Below are 18,871 nucleotides of genomic sequence, written 5' to 3'. Positions count from 1 at the left end.
CATCGAGGATGAGAAGGGGCCAATGTAGAGGGCTTTTGGGTGCTCGCTTTTTATGGCTCCTGCGAGCACCCAAAGCCCTTGATATCAACATGCCTCATATGCACCCATTCCCACACTGATGGCAGAGGCTGCCAAGCCAACCTGCTCATCGGGAGCACTGGTCATGCACTTAGAGCCTTGTTTTATTGATGGCGGTGACAAAAGGTGAGGTTGGAGTGAGGTTGTCTTGGTCTGGTACTGTAAGGATATCTTGTATTATCAATATCATATATTTACGGTATAACTCTTTTCAGAAGGTACAAACAGTTACAGTAGCTTCCCACGGCTGGCAAAGATGATGCGATCACTTAGACAATCAGCTTCAAGTCTTAACATGAATTGACTCCAGAGTTGAGTTCTACAGCATATTTGATTTGCCTAGACATAACTGCGACTGATCTATGATGCTGACTTTTTTTTCTCCCTTTGTAAAGCCCATCCTATTGATTGGATGCATTTTGTAGACATACTGAGAGCAAAAATTTTCCAGAAACGTATATTTTGAAAATTCTTTTATATCACTTTGCAGAATATCAAAAATAAAAATGGTCCAGATAGACTGCTTAGATTTTTAGTATAAATGTTGCATGGGTTTTAAAGATGAGGACAGTGAATAGGGGGACCACAGTACATGAAAAAGGAACCTTTCTTTTTTCATTTTTGTGTAGACATCGACAAGTATTGTGTGCACATAGATATTATAATATATACAAAATGCTACCTTACAAAAGAAAACAGTTGCAGGCTTTAACGTTATAATGTAGACCGTAATAATGGTGCTCTGCACGTGTCTATATGTGTGTGTGTGTGTGTGTGTGTGTGTGTGTGTGTGTGTGTGTGTGTGTGTGTGTGTGTGTCCCACATCAACATGATAGTTGCTTGACATTTTAAACCCTTTCTTCACCTCTCCACTCAGAAGGATTCGTGTACAGTACTTTCATATAAGTGCACATGCAAGCACATGGACAGTCTTAGAAGAGGGCAGATGGTGGCATCGTTGAGTCTGAGTGGGAACATGAGGTACGCAGATCCAGAGGCCTCCGTCCGGTCTCAGCCCGTGCTGGGGTCTCCCTGGGCGGGAGCAGGGGCCGGACCCGCTTCAGCTTCAGGGGCACTGGATGCCTTCGGCTTGGGAGAGTCCGTCTTTGGGCGCTTGGACTCTGGAGGGTTGCAGAGAGGGTCACTGGAAGGGGATGGTCTCTCTGAAGAAAACACACACACACACACACACACACACACACACACACACACAGAGACACAGACAAACAGTTTAGCTGACAAAAGAATGAAAAACAATGGCCTTTAGTGACAGAACCTGCTCTGACATCACTTTAGCACTGGAACAATAAAAAACGCTGCAGTGCTTAAAATGCTTGATACACCTGTCTGGAGTCCCGCCCAAGTCCATTGGCATGACTCACCGTGTTTGGCCTTCTCGGTGGAGGAGGGTGTGATGGAACTCTGAGACGGAGCAGGTGATCGCAGCATGACCGAGGTCAGAGAAATACGCCTATAGAAACAGGAGCCAAAAGTCAAGAGTCAAATCTAAGCACAGATAAAAGCCAAATCAGCAAACCATGCTCATTCCCAGAACTAAACAAAACAATACGTTAGTTTACAGTGTATAATATTATGACCTATTTTAGTCAAATCCTTTGTGAGGTCACTGGATTTAAGTGAAAATATATCTATTGGAAAGTCTTAAAATTAAACAAGAGTTGTATTCGATCATTAAATTTGTTTGCATTTATCAAAATTTTATTTTCTGAAGATCTAAATCCAAATGGAAGTGTGAGATGATTAAGCTTGATGAAAATGCAGTCTACACTGCACCATCAGTGCTCAATTCTGCACGTCAACAATGGTTTCTTTCCTGACAACCACCACCACTTCCTTGTGGTAAAAAAGTTTGATATCAGCAATAACGAAAGTGCAAATCTACGCTTAAATGTCAAGCCCAAGAAACACTTGGGACAAGGCTAAAGAAGTACGCTACAAAATATTTGTTGAGTAGTTGAACTGTGCTTATACACTTGCAGATTAGTATATTACAAGTGTGTTTCTAATAAATCACTTTTGCACCAAGGCCCTAGAGATGCTTGAGAGCACCAAACCTTGAAATTAAGTAATTGTAATTAATTTCTAGATTTGTGTAGTGGAGGACCCAGACTCACTTCAGAAGCGAGTCTGATGGAACAAAGGCTACACCTCTTTACTAAGCCAGTAAATCTAAATTAACTGGACCAAAACTTACGTAGGTGTTGATGGTTTCTGCAAAATCAACTGAACAATTGAATTGTGGAGAATCGAATTGATTTAACCATAGCATGTCCATGTCGACAGAAGTTTAGGAACATTTAGGAACTCTAGCTAACATTGTTTGCCTTCAATCAGCGGAACATCTTTATCTGTAGTCTACTCAATCTAAGAGGCATAGGACAAGCTCAAGATGGTGATCTGGAGGGCTTTAAAGGAGAATTCTGGAAATTTTTCACTTGGATTTCCCGAGTACTGTCAGTACGGGGGAAACAAAAACCCTGAAAAATATCGGTTCTACCTAGCACGAGTTACTGCAGCCAGGCATGTTCCTGAACCCTCATATTCATACACACCAGGCCAGTGAAAGAGACATATCGCTTGTGTGATGTGTCTCGTCTCTGTTACTTGTTATATGTGCTGCAGAACAGGAACCTGCTGGAAATCAGCTTCTTACGGAGTCAGGCCTGTCTTAAACTGTAAGGCGGGGATCACACTAGCCAGCGGCAAGCGGCAGGTTTCCGATTGTTTTCTATGGTTCGGCAGCGGAACGGTGACACCGCTGGCGTAACGCTGGCGTTGAGCAAACTGGGAGTTGGACTTGGTTCAACTTTGAAGCGCAACGCTCGGCACATCACAATCAGTTCTACAATGTAGAATGTTTAGGTATTTTGACCAATCAGATGCGTCTAACAAGTAGCAGCAAAGATTGAACTTAGCAACGAGATTGAATGTTTTGGATGTATTATTATGGTCTGAGCGTTGCGTTACGCTTGCCGCTGCCACTTGCCACTGGCTAATGTGATCCCCGCCTAACCCTGTTACTTTTAATACTTTCCTGTATAATCAGTATGAAATGAAAAGAGACCTGTGTCTAATAGGGACTCGACTTTTTACAGTGTTTTCTACCATCCCAACTTCCTTCTCTTCGGTTTGGTCCCCATCCCCAAACTTTGCCTCGTAGCAACCTCACTGCATCACCACTGCAGTTCCGCACCATTACACCACATTTATTTTTAACTGGGAGGGTGGGAATGAGCATATACAGTCAGCTGTCAAGTCAGTCGACAGCATTTCCTCAACCTGTGCCTTCAGGGGCACACAATTGGCTACAGAGTCACTGAGGCAATGACTGGTGTTGTATACAGTACCCTCTCCATCATTCTAAGGACAATGCATGACAATAATGGCAAGAGCACTCAAAACATCACCGTAAAAAGCTAATATTTATATAAGTATGTATTATGATTTTTTCTAAATGAAATGTAGATATATACACAAGTCAAAAGATTTTAGCCTTTTGTTCTGTTTCGGCCTTAGCTTTGACCATACTCCTAATCTGGTCCCTCACCTCAACCATACCTCATTATTTCCCACTCTCCTTCACACTTCCTTGATTTTGTCCATCATCGGTTTTGTCTTAGGCTTTCTTTCTCTCGATAACACACACACACACACTTTCTCCCCTCTCTTGTCCGGTCTCGCAGAAGCCTACTGTACACAAGGACAGACCGGCCATTGTTTTAGAGCAGCGCTAGGGAACTCATTGTTACTGTTCGAGCGGCAGGGGGTCCAACGATCCCCCCAGCCCGGGTGTCCCTGGGCAGCAGACCTGGCCGGGGAAACCAAAACAACACGAGGAGTTCATTGCCAAGTCTGATCCTTAATCCTTTTCATTCACCGCAGCTCAGCTGCCATGCGCTCTGCCGACAAAATATATTTCTCAACTACAAAACCGAGAAACAAAAATGAAGTAGAAAATAGCATTTCGAGTCATATGGATGATCCTGCATCTCACTCACTAGTCTATTTCATTTGACAAATACTGGGCAAAAACAAGTGAAGTAAAGCAGACTTGAAAAAAATGAGAAACAGAGCCTACCACTTTTCACAATTTCTTGGTAAAAAGCAAATACAGCACGGTTTCCAAAAGGTTGGACATTGTGGATTGTGTTGCAGGCATCACATTCTGATATGTTGTTGTAAATCTCAATTAATTATATGATTTACACATATAGTTAATCAAATAGCATTCAGTTTTTTACACAACTTCCTAACTTTTTTGGAATCTGAAGGTTGTGTACACACACACACACACACACACACACACACACACTCGCGGTCGTGCACGGAACGTGAAGTTGGTTTTTTTTCATGATGCACGTAATACGGAAGGGAGGGGCAAACTAGCTCGGTATGTTTGGGATCTTGCTTCAAACACTTCAAAACACCCAATTGTAATGACGTCACCCACAATCGCTGACACAAACTTTAATACAGCAGCCGGAGAAGCTACTTCAACACGTTAAGATAACACAGTAAAATGTTCCTGGTGCTAATGATTAGAATGTCACGCCTACCTCATTTCACCTCACAATAATCCCTATACCTACTTACGGTAGATAACAACTCTCCTTTATGATAACCACATGCCAGTGACGAAACTTACATGCACTTAACATATTTTTATCAGTTGATTGCAACTGCTGTAACAAGGGTTCTCCTGAAAAGAACCAAATTTCACTGCCACTACCAGATACACAGGTAGTCAGATTTCATATAAAGAGGTCTGCTCATGCACACACATTTAGCATGAAAACAGAAAGGCCGGCTTCTCACCCAACCCCTTATTGGTCAATGGTCATGCACCTGCAATGCTAAGCTGCTTGCTTGGGACTGGAGTACGGACCATCTGAAACCAAGCCAACGTCATATAGCTTTATCTACTGTACCCCATCCTTGTGCTTTGGGAGAGCGAGTTAACCATTAGGCTTATATACTCTTTTATTAGTCTTCATAATTTTTCATGTTGTTAACCAAAGCCCTACTGACCAGCTATCTTCCTAAGAGCAGCTTGTTCAGCTGTTTCAACAACTTTGATAACTTTTAATTCAGTTTGATGCAAACGGTCTTCCAAATCAATGTGGAAAAAGGGAGGATGGGAACTGATAGGACTTTTGACTACTCTGATGTCATTGTCGATCAACAGTCAGATTATTCTAATCAATTCGGATCTTATCAATTTTCTGTGTGGCAAAGGTACTCCTTTTCAGCATCTACACAGTTGTCATTATCTCCAAGTCTGAATATAGCGTAGAATATACCTAATATCATTTAAGTTAGATTTTAAAATGTTAAAATAAATGGCAACGCTCCTTTTTAAGGGGATAGAACTTGGAAAAGATTTACAAAACTGATTGGAAAAGTAATAATCTTTCTTTTAAAAATGAACATGTATGGCTGCCTAGCCGCATTGTCTGCATTCAGTAGCCTGATGTATTTGTTAACCCCTCAGCTCATCCAATTTTTGCAAATGCAAACTGGGCTGTTTGTTGCAGTCTACTGGAAAATTATATAATATAAAAAATATACAGCCTGAAACTGCAACACCTTTATTTAGGCACAGACAAGTTCTATTACAGCTTCCGAAAAACACACTATAATTTAGTCTGTTCTACTTTGGTGGACTTCAGTCCCCTAACAGCTGCATAGAATAAGGTAAACCGCATTGGACCGCATTGTGTTTCAATTTCACTTTCTGCTCGAGCCAGAAAGAGCCATTTATCAAGGTCTGAAAAACATTGCAAAGAGGAATTCATAACGCTGGAGGTGTCCAGTTCCAATGGATTGAAAAATCTGGGACCAGTTCCACTCGATTACTTAGTAAAAAGAGTTGCAGCTGTAAGGCTTTAAATCCTCCATGTTCAAACTGTGCAAGCCAACTAGGACTATGCTCGAGATATTGATACTGCAATACATTGTGATCTACATGTAGTTCTTGTTGATGTATCCATGGACTGAAAATGTGATCAGGTAAAGATGTACCCTACATGCTCATCAGATCTTGATCATTTGCCAATATATACTCATCAACTTTATTAGGTACACTATGCTAGTACTGGGTTGGACGCCCCCTTTTGCCTTCTTTCTTGGTAGCAAAGATTCAACAAGGCACTGGAAACATTCCTCTTTTTTTTGGCCCATATTCACATGATAGCATCACACAGTTGCTGAAGATTTGATGGCTGCACATCCATGGTGCGAATGTCCTGTTCCACCACATTCCAAAGGTGCTCTATAGAGTGCTTAAGTGAAAATGTCACGTTGTCCGTCGTCCGTTCTATACAACCGAACTGCAAATGGCACTTTCTATTGCCTCACTGTGTTGTTTCTTTCAAAATGAAAACAAATCCATTTTAAGGGTATTCTTCTGGTGTATTAAAAGGAAAAGTTTGCGCTAGCATGAAAAACAAAGTTTATAATGTAACGGTAAGATGGGCAAATCTATTGATTACATAAAGTTACTTGGATATTGGATTGAAATCTGGCCGCTGTGGGGGCCATTGAGTAGTGAACTTATGGTCATTGTTCAAGAAACCAGTTTGAGATGATCGAGCTGTGTGACATTGCAGGCTATCCTACTGGAAGCAGCCATCAGAAGATGGGCACACCATGCTCATAAAGAAATGGACCTGGTCAGCAACAACACTTAGGTAGGCTGTGGCATTTAAACTATTGTGGTACTAAGGGGCCTGAAGTCTGCTAAGAAAATTTGCCCACATCCTAACACCACCACTAGCCTGAGCCGTTGATGCAAGGCAGAATACTGTAGATCCATGTGGTCATGTTGTTTACTCAGAATTCTGACCCTACCATCCGAATGTCGCAGTAGAAACCTCTGCTTCCTGTTTTTAGCGGACAGTGGTGACCGCTGTAGCCCATCTGACTCAGGGTTCCTCACGCTGTGCATGCAGAGATGCTCCCCTGTACACCTTGTTGTAACATGTGATGTGCTTATGTGAGTAGAAAAGAGAGAGTTCTCTGCGCTTCTGCAAACCACAACAATCCGGTGCAACCAGGGCAGGACAAGACAGTGTAGAGTACAAGAACGCCGAAACTCGTACAAAACACGTATAAATTAAAACACGTGGTTATTTGAGTAACCGTAGCCTTGCCATCACCTTGAGTCCAGCAGTCTGGTCATTCTCCTCTGACCTCAGACATCAACGAGGCATTTCCGCCAAGAGAACTGCTGCTCACTGCATATATGTGACCCTGTAAAGCGGAACCAGTCGTTTCGGTAAAATTTAGTAAATTAAGTTATTGTGCTCACGTGAACGGCCATAAACTAAGCTTTCCAACGATATGTATATCGAGGGTATTACACAAACTATCGCTAAGATAACCGCATCCAAAGTTGACATGGTTCTCCTGTCATGATATGCCAGAAGAGGAGAAATCACCTGTTTAAGCAGCGCGTGCACAATGGGAATGACAGCAAATGTGTTGAATCTTCGCCGGGTTTAACAGTCAAAACGTAGGTTTTTCAGTGAAATGCGTTCACGATATGAAACTGTAGACTGTATACAGCCGAATTATGCGAAAACATGAAATTCAACATTTTAACCCGGAAGTTTGTTATTGTTGATTTTCTCAAAATAACGATGTGCGCAAAACGACTGATTTCGCTGTGAATGGTCACATATTCTCTCTCTCTTTTTTTTAAACCATACCCTAGAGATTAGGGCTGAAATGATCTATGAAATGAAATACTATCATACCACGTTTGCTACCGTGGTAAAAGTTCTGTTGATGTTGCGATCACAATAGAAAGTGGACGAGACATTTTTGTGTTTACTTGTCAACTGTTTTAAATAATGCATTTGAGTGTGCAGCCTACACAATGCACAGAAACGAAAAGACCACCACCGAATTCACAGTCTAATTAAGAACCATCTGTGCTAGAGCCTTGCTAGAGACCCAATGCTAGGCGCACCATACCGGAAAAGCCAGAAGGTATCCACCTTATACTCTTGATAATACATCCTCATGATAGCGGAGTTGGTAACACAAATAATTGAATAATAATCTTCTTCGCATAGAGTCTGGCCTACATCCATTGGCAAATGTTTATTTCCTGGTTTGTGGACGCTTTTCTAAAGATTGAATTCATTGGAGTTCAGTAATGACATATGATAACCACGGGGGACACAGCGATAACAATAGGGTTGACAATGAAATGTAATCGCTCTTGGGAACGTCCTCTGTTCGCTGATTGGACGGAGATGCATTTGCCAGAGTAAACAAAGCTAAAATCGAGCTATACCAGACAGAGTATGAAGAGGAATGAAATTGAGCGGAAGTACGTAGTCAGGCGGGGGCCAGGCTAGTGCAGAGCACCAACCTGAGAAACTTCCACACTGAGGTGCAAACATCCATTTAACGGAGTATAATAAAACATACCTCTAGAATTAACTAGGTGACAATTGTATAGAAACTATAAAGATCTTGTTCACCCTCCATCTACAATCTCACAGATAACAGACACAACTAAGTGCCAACAGCCCCCCCCCCCCCCGCCCAAATAAAAGCTTGATCAGTAGGCCAAGCACTAGAGATGCACGGTACCTGGGAGTGGGCCCCTTGGCAGAGCTGCTGCTCTTCTGCTGCTGGCTAGTCAGTCCCAGGGGGGTGGAGGGAGCAGAGGGACCCTTGCTGTTGCAGGGGGTGGATGGGGTAGTCTTGGGGGTGCTCGGTGTCGCTGATGTTGGGGTGCTTGTCGCAGACACGGCAGGGGTAGTGGGGACGGGGGTTTTAGGGGTGCCTGGTGCTGTAGCAGCAGCAGCAGCAGCAGCAGCAGCAGCGCACGCTTTGGTTGCAGAGGCGGCAGGGGTGGTAGGGGCCGAGTTAGGGGCGCTGCTGGTGTTTTTCGGGGTGCTGGGTTTGCTCCAGGCTGTCGTCAGCGTGTTGAGGGCGATACGGCGCGGCTGCGTCTTGGCCTGCGGGTTCTGCGGCGTCTTCCTCTCCTCGGCGCGGCTGAGTTTGCTGGGCGGCGGGGAGGCCATGGTGGCGCCGGCGGAGGGGGAGACCGCGGCCGCTTTGTCCTTCTCCTGACTGGCAGGGGCGACGGGAGTGCGGGGCACTGACGACGCCGTCTTGCCATTGGACGTCCTCCGGCCCTTCTTCTCCTGGGCGGAGCCGGGCGTGGGGATCTTCAGGACGGGAGGCTCTTTGAGAGGGGTTCCGAGCTCGCCTTCCGCAAACGTGACGAAAGAGCAGTAGCCGTCTGTCGACGACACAGACAGGATCAAGCCATCTTTGGACCTGTAAGTGACAGACAACAGATACAATGTTAATGTCAAAATCAATTCATTTGTATAGCACATTTAAAAAACAACAACAACTGATTTAAAAGATAAAGAGTAGAGATGGGCTTTGAGATAGATACACTGAATACTTTCATTTAGCATTTAGACCCTTTGAGAAAGCCAACCTAAAAACAAACATTTAGGCATTGATAGAGAGTAAAAACAGAGTAAACACTGTTTAAGTGACTTGGACCTGGAATGAGAGGAATCGGAGCAGATATGCAAACAATGTAGAAACACAACAATGTTTGAGGAAGAGGTTGTCAAGTAATTGGGGAATGTATGCAAGAAGATCTATTTGTTTGAGAGGATACACCATCATAATCTTTGTGTTTTTGTTTTGGTTTAGCACCACACACACAGATTCCAAACCAACAGCCCACAGGTAATGAGGTTGCATACACAAGACTCATGTAAAACTAGACCCATCTCTGATTCATTTAATTATTTTTGCCCAAGTCAAAAACAAACAGGAGAAAATAACATATTTTTTACTTGGAGACGAGTCTAGCTTTACAAAGATTGTTTGTGCGCAGCCTCATAAATCTTTGGGTAGTTAGTTAGTTAGGAATATCTCAACTGCGTTTAGGGGGGAAGAATGACATGGTGAATGTTCAGTGAATGGGACTGACCAGCTGAGGTCGCTGAGTGTATGATAGTGTATGTTGGAGACGTAGCCAAATGGAAGAGTCTGCTGGGAGTCGTAGAAGAAGAGGGAGTCTTCCGACGCCACAGCAAACACCACACGGTACGGCAGCTGGAGGGTGTTTGGCAAGGGCTTGACCTCACCATCTGAAAGAGGTTATGAGTAAAAGAGAGAGAGAGAGAGAGAGAGAGAGACGGTCACAGATGCTTCACATCTGAGGTGGAAAGATTTGATTTGTGAACCCAAAAGCAGCTGTTAGAGACAACGATCATATTTTTAAATTTGTCTGCATGAAATGTATGAATGCTGTACAATGTCAATAACACCTATATTGGTCATACATTCATATTTTTGAAGTAGAAAAAAAATGCAGCCATCAAAATAACATTTAAGTGTAGACTATGCATCATTCAAAATAACATTTTGCCACAGTGATTTTCCTCAATCCCTTCTTTGCATCATCAAAGACCACACAAACCATTAGATTACAGTTAAGAATTCAAACTGTATTAAGTGCTAACGCAAAACCAGTATAGCGCTCGATCACTGAGCTGATCACAGCTTAACATCAAAGCTGGTTTTACCTCAAGGTCAAGCTAAGACTTCACTCTCCTCATGTAGGCTCATCAGAGCTTATAGTTAGCATGGTAGTGAGCTCGAACAGTGTATCCTAACTGCATGTGCACGAGCGACTGTCGTGTAGCATTGAATGCTCTCTGTCCATGCTGAATCCGTAAAATACGCCCTTCTCTGGAGTCATATTTCTCATTCAGAATAGCAGAGCAAGGTGAGCAACAGAAAGAAAATAGACGGGTGTCTGACAAAAGTAAAAAAAATGTGATGTGTACAGTTAGGGGCAGCTAGGGAGGACTCGCACTCAGACAAAAAGAAGTCAAGTAGGCCATTTTATGCCTTTATTGACAGTGACAGTGGAGACAGACAGGAAGTGAATGGGAGAGAGAGCGGGGGTGGGATCCGGAAAGGACCACGGGGCGGGAGTCGAGCCCGGGTCGCCGGCGTGCGGTGCAGGTGCCCCAGCCAGTTGCGCCACGGCTGGGGCCAAGTAGGTCTGTTTTTAAACTACGCATCTAATATTTTTTTCCAAAAAATTGTTCAGAGGCTTTTTTACCTAGACTGAGTAAACCCAGCCCGATCTGCTGGCGGTTGTGCAGCTCAGACTGGAAACCTGCACATTTATCTCCCCTGTTTCCTGTCCACGTTTGCTGGAACCAATCACGAACTAGCTTATCCTCCAGGCGCACCCTTGATCGTTCGTCTGATTGGTTGAGGGACGCGGACAGAGTCATTTGAACCATGCCCATTGATCATGCCTCTTATGCAGTAGAAATACAGCGTAGACTCCCCAGACTAACGTTTAATCTTAAAAGGTTGAGCTTAGTCTGGGGATAGCCAGGCTATTTTTTAACCACAGTGTGCAAAAGTGCAAACAAGTGCAAAGGTGCTGTGCAAACATTTCCGTCCATAGAGACTATCCTCCTTTTCTCTGAATGGGGGTCCTCTCAAGCTTCTCTCAACCGATTTCTTGACAACCGATTTCTTGATTTCTTGCGTAAAATGCAAGGCGCAGCTCAACTTAGTGCTTTTTTGATACAGTACAGTACAGTATAAGGACATTTCAATTGAAAACATATTATGTAATCAAACTGATTCTATCACCAACATGAGGCAAGGCATAGTGACGGTAACACTGAACTCAAGGATGTATTGTGAATTCTCACCTTCTCCCTTCTTTGTCCGTAGCTCATAGTAGACTGGGCAACAGCGTACCGCTAGCGTGGCCTTACCAGGACTGGGCAGGTGTGCCACCGGCCTATTCAAAATACAGACAGATTGATTTAGGGCAGTGGTTCGGGTACCACTGGTGGTACACGGACTCTCTGTTGTGGTACTCTGGGAGTCTCCAAGATGTTATACTTCATGAAGACAAAATAATCATTACAAATGATAGAAAATGATATATAATGAAAAATCGCTGTCAGTACAAAAAAAAGTGATTGGTGGACACAGGGCCTTAAAGCTGTAGGGCAGGGAGGCCCAAGTCTCATCATAGAAAACTATCCTGAATTGAACGGTTTAGTCGTCGTCTCATGAGAATACATCAGATTGACTTAAATCCTTTAGTGTCAACTAAAAAGAACCAGGACAAGGGGACGGGACAACTGCAGGACAACTTGTTAAGGGCAACAGAGTAAAGGAGAATACAGACAATGTAATAGCAGGCAAGATGAACACACATCCAAAAAGCTATTCTCACACAGGCGCACACACACAGACACACACACAGACACACAGACACACACACACACACACACACACACACACACCTTTTGAAGCTTTTCCTGGAAAACACATATGTGGTATTGGTGACATTCTCTCCAGCTTCCACACATCCCGCTGAGAACGAAAGAAAAAAACAATCCACACACAAGTCAGTACAAGGAGGTGACTACATTAGAATAATGCATAATGTGAGAGGATGTACGTATATATCCGTATGTCTGTGTGTGTCGTGTGTGTGTGTGTGTGTGTATGTATGTGTGTGTGTGTGTGTGTGTGTGTGTGTACCAGGGGCCAGGAGGAAGGAGCCGTCTGGCGTGAAGGTTAACCGTCTGAAGAAGGACTTCATGCTGTCGTCATGAAACATCCTGTAATTCTTCACCTATATGAAAGTGTGGGTCAAACAGGAAAGCAATGATGAGTAAGCCCCCCAGAAACAATCAAAGTCTTGGAAATAAATACGTATTCATGATATCCTGAAATCCTTTGAGTTAACGGATCCAAAACTGTCTACTACTACCTAGAAAAACGTTATATATCAAGATTGTTTTTTTTTTAAAAAAAAGACATTTTACATCTGTATTGCGTCACCCAGAAAAAAAGTGTAGTGGCCATCTGAGCGCGGTGAGGTTGGCGGCAAGATGCTTCCTCTAATTTGACGGAGCTGGCCCTAGCAATTCTAAAGAAAAATCTACGGTTGCATGATAACAACGGTCACTATCTGAAGGCTGATTGGTCACCATCTAATGGTCATAGCACACACCCCTACTTAATAACTGCTGGGTCTTCTGTTCACTCTCATATACCTAAGTGTTTACCCTACAATGTATTCAGCAGTGGTGCAGCGCCACGGCTGGATTTTCAGTGCCACTGCAACATCTTCACATGATCAGTAATGCTTGACGGACCCTAGCACCACTGCTGGAAAAGATTCTAGGGGAACCACTGTACCTGTATTTTTCCAAGTGAGCTGAGGCTGAGCACAGAGGAAAGGCAAGTTATGACATTATTCACAGGTTGGGAAAGGTGACTCCATTCTGTTGCTCAACAAGGGAGAACACGGGCTGCCAAAGCAGAGCGCTCACTCCTCAGACTGATCGCTGGAGCAGACAGGCAGAAAAGCGGCTAAATCTAGCAATTGCAACATATCCTTACAACCGTCGGCAGTAATCCATTGTGGTGAGCTTGCCTAGAAAGAGTCGGGAGACGGCGCTCAACTTCACATCATTAAAAATCCAACTGTGTGTGGTAGCCTACTAAAGACTGATAAGAAAACGATGGCTTTCTAACATAAAGACGCTGATGCATTTAAAGATGCCCCTCTAGCCTTTCATGAGCTGTACAAAAATGCATTGGGAGCGCCAAAATTCCAAGGCACACCTCACTCCGTTTGAGAACCATTGGTATAGATGACTAGCCTGGGTGTTCCCATCCTGCCTTGCTCAGTGATTTCATTCACGCTGCTAGAAACTACCGCCCTATTTTTTGTCTGAGATAGGGGACCAATCACAGAACAGGGGGGAAAGCAAGACAATGATGAGCTATGCACAGACGCATTTGATAGACATCCGTGGCGCCCAGTGAACGGATCTGGGCATTTTTTTCAAATACGAGAAAATGAACGTCTGGTTGCCAGACCACGTCTCATTTGAGAAGGCTAATAGATGACAGGATTTAGCAGGCACTAGTCTTTGGCGTCAACTCAAACACTTTGAGTTGACATTGATTTGAATGAAAGGGCCAGTCTAAGTCTTTACAAAAAGGATAAAAAGTCCGCACACCAGTCTAGCTCCCAGTGATAGTTTATTGAAGCAACGTTTCGAGCAGATGCCTGAGGAAGAGCGTACTGCTCGAAACGTTGCTTCAATAAACTATCACTGGGAGCTATACTGGTGTGCAGACTTTTTATCCTTTTTGTATGGCCTATTCTGAAGTTCCGGCACCCAGGTTGAATAGGATGTGCGTGGATTGTCTACTTTTTATCCAGTCTAAGTCTTTACCTAAAGTCAACCTGGGCCTGAACGCGAAAATCTGAGCCATATAGACAGTGCCACTTGCTAAGTGGACTTCGTGCTTTGAAGAAGAATACAAATACATCACAGTCATACTCTGCACTGAAATAGGGAATGCATCACAATAGATGTCAACTGAGTTGCCCACAAAGAGTTTCTTTCCATTCTGCGGAGTAAATCTAAGACTGTGCCCTTTGTGTATGTGGTGACAAGTTTCTATTAGTGAGACAAACCGCAGCTGCAACAAAATGTGTAATGAGTCATAAACTCACTGCATTGTGAATTGGTTTGAACAGACACACACACAGTCACACTCACAGCAGCAGCAGCCGATGTCACTCAAAACAAACGTGGGTGAATCAGGGATTAATAAGGTCTACAAATGCGCAAAAATATCTTCTACGTACCTCTCCCTCTGCTGCAGAGCTGGAGGCCATCTTGCTGATGCTGAAGGCCCTCTTTTTCAGGTGGGTATTAAACACACGCAACACTCTACATGAAAGGGCAGTAAACACAACAGATGGAAAGTTGTCATTTTCATCATATGCCGTTAAAGAGGCAGCAGGGAATATTTAGAGTTACATTATGGGCTCTGTGTTTTCTTTCAGCTGCATATTAAGACTATGTTGTGGAGGCAGTTATGTTGGTCACAGGGCTAAATGCTGTAAAACATTATCATCAAAGCATTCTAATCGCACAAATTAGACTATTACAGTGGGTGCCAACATTTTTTACTCTATCACAGGCTTGAATGTTGCCTAGGATGTATTCAGCAGTTAAATAAAAACACCTTGCCAGTGGCTAATGGAGGGTCTCTGTCAAATGCTTGGAGTGTTATGGGATTCAAGAAAAGAAACGCCTAAAAGTGTGCTGCATGTTTTACAATGCGATATCCAGTTTGCCTACCTGTCACAACTTAATGTGCAAATATACTGTCCCAAAGGATCCCAGGTCACACCCTGCACATAGCTTTTGTGGTCGTTGAAGATGCACAACTTCTGACCTGCATATAAGCATCATTCACACACAACATAACTTAGACAATGTTCAGACATATATGGCACAATGCAGAAATTGCATGCCTTTACACCAGGGGTCTCCAAACTTTTTTTCCTCTGAGAGCTCCTTTGACAAAATGGACATGGCTGAGAGCTTTTATGTTAGTAGTAGTACATGCCATGTATTCACATAGCTGATCTCCACCCAAAACCGCAGAGTAAGATTTGAATACTTTTTAAAGGTTCCTTTCAACTCATTTACCTTTTCTCTCTGTAGACACAGTGAATTTGATTTCATAGGAACTTTAACATGTTTTCCTCCCAGAGAGTTACTTAGATACAGGTGGGGAGCTACTGGCAGCTTGTGAGCTACTGTTGGAGACCCCTACTTTACACACACAGCAAACAGAAAAAAAAAAGTTTATCTATATACTGCATATTGCATTCAGAATAAATTAAGAAGCACACAAAACTATACCCTTGGTCACGTCCCACATGATGGCGGTGTTGTCCACAGAACCAGACACCAGGAAGTTTCCATCATTAGTCCAGGATATGTCATAAACATCCTCGATATGACCCCTACCACAGAGAAAACACAGACCGTCGTTAACACTGGCGTGGGCTGAGGGGGTGTAAAGGCATCCAGCACAGGAGGTATGGACAAAACAGGGAAGGATTAGAATAGGGAGGCGGAAAAACACTTCAAGATGTACTACAGCTATTAAAACCTTAAACTACATAATATGAGACAATTCGGGGAAAGTTAATCAGGTCCGGCTCACCTCAGGGTCTTTAGAACATTCCAGCTCTCCTTGTTGAGCTGTGAATCGTCTTCCTCGTAGAAGGCTGAAGCCTGCTCAGCCTCCTTGGTGTCATTAAGCTTCCACAGCAGGATGACGCCATCTGAGTAACCACACAACTCTCATTAACACACTGGCAAAAAAAAACGCTTCTTACTCCACTCAAGGAAAAACCACTCAGCACCAAACAATTCTCATGGATGTTATGACAATTGGCATGTTTATGGAAAACGAGCACTGAGCATTTTTCAATAAGGCTGTGAGACTTCAAAAACGACTTGGATCAGTAAACTCAAGCTAACAAACAATATCAAAGAGAAGTCCAAAAGGCGCGGGTATGCAATCAAATTTCCCAATATTATATATAAAGGGGAAGAGTTTAAAGGAATACGCCACCCAAAAATGAAATTAAGCCAGTCTCGGTCACCCCCAGAGTTAGAACAGTGAAAAAAACCCGGTTAAAATCCGTCCGGGCATTGTCCTGCTTTGGGAGCAGCGTTTTTAGCTTTAGCTTAGCACAGTTGCTGTAAATGAAGGGTGTCAGTTAGCACGTCCTCCAAAAAAGTGACTGAGACATCTAATATTTTTTCTAAATATATCTTGGGAGATGTGTGTTCAGAACAAGTACAAATAATGCAAAATTGAACGAGGCTATTACCTGGGCAGATATTTACTTGGAACTATATTCAGCCTCATCACAGGTGAAGCACCGCTAGTCTCACGTAGCACTTGAAAACTCCTAACTTCGACTGGAACTTCACGGAATGGGATTCAAGTGCTGCTGCATGAGAACCTTGTGCCTATCTAGCAGTGCGGGTAGGAATTGTTGAAATAATCAACCAGTTTCACAAAACCACATCACCACAAACTCACCATCTCCTCCAGACGCCAGGAGTTCTTTGTTGGGGCAGAAACGGACCACATTTACAGCTTTAGTGTGGCGAGCCAAATTGGACAGGAACTCCACAACGGCCTTCCCATCTGGACCCTTGTCTACTCGCCATATCTAGAATACAGGGGGAGGTCAAGGGTCAGTCCGATCTTTGAGTTAAAGACAGTAATAGGCTACTATTTCATAGTGGATCACATACTGCTGACGACAGCCAGAGGAGTCACTCAAAGCAAGGGCATCCAATGCTAAATGTGTACCGATGTTATCCATTTAGTATTGTTGTTCCATCACTTCAAAAATGTTCCCACATCTACATGCCCAATTACAATGTTGGTAGGGATTCATATAATCTGGTCAGGTGTGAAAAGCCATGGTTAATTCCTTTTCAAGATTATGTCCAAACTCTTCCTAAAAATGTATGGCATAGTATCACAAAATGATGTCACACACCTCTGCGCTACAGTCATTTTCTCAAAGGGCTGACTTACTTCTACCTTCCACTAGAGGTAGAATGTAAGGAAGTACTTTGTTACTGTACTTAGGTAGCAGTGTTGTTGTTAGTGGCAACTGTTTACTTTCATTCCCCTACATTTTAATACAAATATATGTGCTTTCTATCCGTCTTTTAAACACTGATATCTGTACTTCAAGCAAATAACTGCCAACATAAATTCAGATGAGCATCTTTGAGTTGAGTATAGAACGTGTGTACTTAAAAACAACAGAGCAACAAAACATACACGAGACACCCTAGGCATAATGCACTGTTGTCCCATCTCCATGTCTCCTTACCCTAACTGTTGTGTCCACGCCAGCGGTGGCCAGTCGGTCTATCCTGGCCTCAGGGTTCCTCTGGAAATCTAAACTGTAGACGGGCTCCTTGTTGTGCCAGGCGATCTCACAGGTTATCACCTTCATCCTTCCTCTTACTAAACCCAGAGGAAGCAAAGACAGAAGTTGACAAGGCGATGTGATCGACTTGAAAACTATGATAGGGACAGCACGAAAAGAAGTGTACAAAAAAAATACATTTAACAAAGCAATACATTAACCTACAACTAGCTAGGTACAGGCAACTTAAAATCCTCACATGAGAGGACCACTAACCGCGTTAACATTTAATGTAACGTTGGCTTAATCGTTGCTGATAAATAAATGATGTTGACGTTAACAAATAACAATTGCTTACAAATTGGGGTTTCATACATTATAGCGGGCTAGCAAGCTAACGGCGTATCGTTAACGTTACCTTACCTGTATGACATCAAAAATGAACGTTTCTGAACATATCCAGAAAACTAACGTCAAGTTACCTAACGTTATTTACCTCTACTTCAACAGTTACACTGCAAGCAAATAACTGCCAACAGAAACTCAGATGATCAACTTTGACTCAAAGTCAAATGGCTGTAACATAGCTTAGCCCTTGAATGAAAGTGATTAAAAAGCATCTCTGGATACATTAACTAGCTAACGTTAGCCTCTTCAGTGCAAGGTATAGCAGCTATTAGCTATGCATTAGCTAGCTGGCTATATCTTGCCAAGTAATACATACATTGCCACTTCAAAGCTCTTCAGGGAAAAGTTCGGTGATAACTCCAATACAGTCACAACAAAAATACTACCACGATAATTAAGAACATGAAAACTTAGCAACTGTCAAAAACAAGTGTTTGTGCTAACCTTGGTGTTCTCCGTTCTCAAAATGTTCACAATGCTGGTTGCCCAGCTAGCAAGTTTCCCGCTCTGATTTTCATTCGCGGTAGAAACAGAAGTGTC

The 18,871-nt window shown here is 43.1% G+C and overlaps 1 protein-coding gene across 3 annotated transcripts; it reads right to left on the bottom strand.

The window, feature by feature from the left end:
* Window positions 1-812: 812 nt before the first annotated feature.
* Window positions 813-18,847, bottom strand: chaf1b (chromatin assembly factor 1, subunit B). 3 transcript variants are annotated; one of them, XM_062534691.1, is made up of 14 exons: window positions 18,776-18,847; window positions 17,885-18,078; window positions 17,074-17,206; window positions 16,183-16,303; window positions 15,876-15,979; window positions 15,306-15,402; window positions 14,807-14,891; window positions 12,676-12,769; window positions 12,435-12,504; window positions 11,829-11,920; window positions 10,076-10,235; window positions 8,704-9,399; window positions 1,461-1,549; window positions 813-1,241 (listed from the first exon to the last, which is right to left on the bottom strand). In XM_062534691.1, exons 2-14 carry the CDS (start codon window positions 18,008-18,010, stop codon window positions 1,090-1,092), a joined length of 2,019 nt encoding a protein of 672 aa, XP_062390675.1. In that variant the 5' UTR covers window positions 18,011-18,078; window positions 18,776-18,847; the 3' UTR covers window positions 813-1,089. The 3 variants fall into 3 exon arrangements, with proteins under 3 accessions (XP_062390675.1, XP_062390676.1, XP_062390677.1); XM_062534692.1 differs by having other exon boundaries at window positions 17,885-18,021; window positions 18,776-18,837; XM_062534693.1 differs by lacking the exon at window positions 18,776-18,847 and adding an exon at window positions 18,648-18,742 and having other exon boundaries at window positions 17,885-18,021.
* Window positions 18,848-18,871: the final 24 nt, after the last annotated feature.

This window comes from Sardina pilchardus, chromosome 4 (assembly GCF_963854185.1).
Source record: "Sardina pilchardus chromosome 4, fSarPil1.1, whole genome shotgun sequence".
NCBI classification, from domain to species: Eukaryota; Metazoa; Chordata; class Actinopteri; order Clupeiformes; family Clupeidae; genus Sardina; species Sardina pilchardus.
The sequence above is the reverse complement of the archived record's forward strand: the minus strand, read 5'-3'. Positions and strand labels throughout refer to the sequence as shown.

Bases quoted from the DNA above. Each gene is read 5' to 3' on its own strand.
- chaf1b (XM_062534691.1), bottom strand. From the start codon at position 18,010: ATGAAGGTGATAACCTGTGAGATCGCCTGGCACAACAAGGAGCCCGTC. The intron at 15,980-16,182 runs GTGAGCCGGACC...TCTCTGTGGTAG, and splicing joins AATGTTCTAAAGACCCTGAG to GGGTCATATCGAGGATGTTT. The intron at 10,236-11,828 runs GTGAGAATTCAC...AACCTCTTTCAG, and splicing joins ACGGACAAAGAAGGGAGAAG to ATGGTGAGGTCAAGCCCTTG.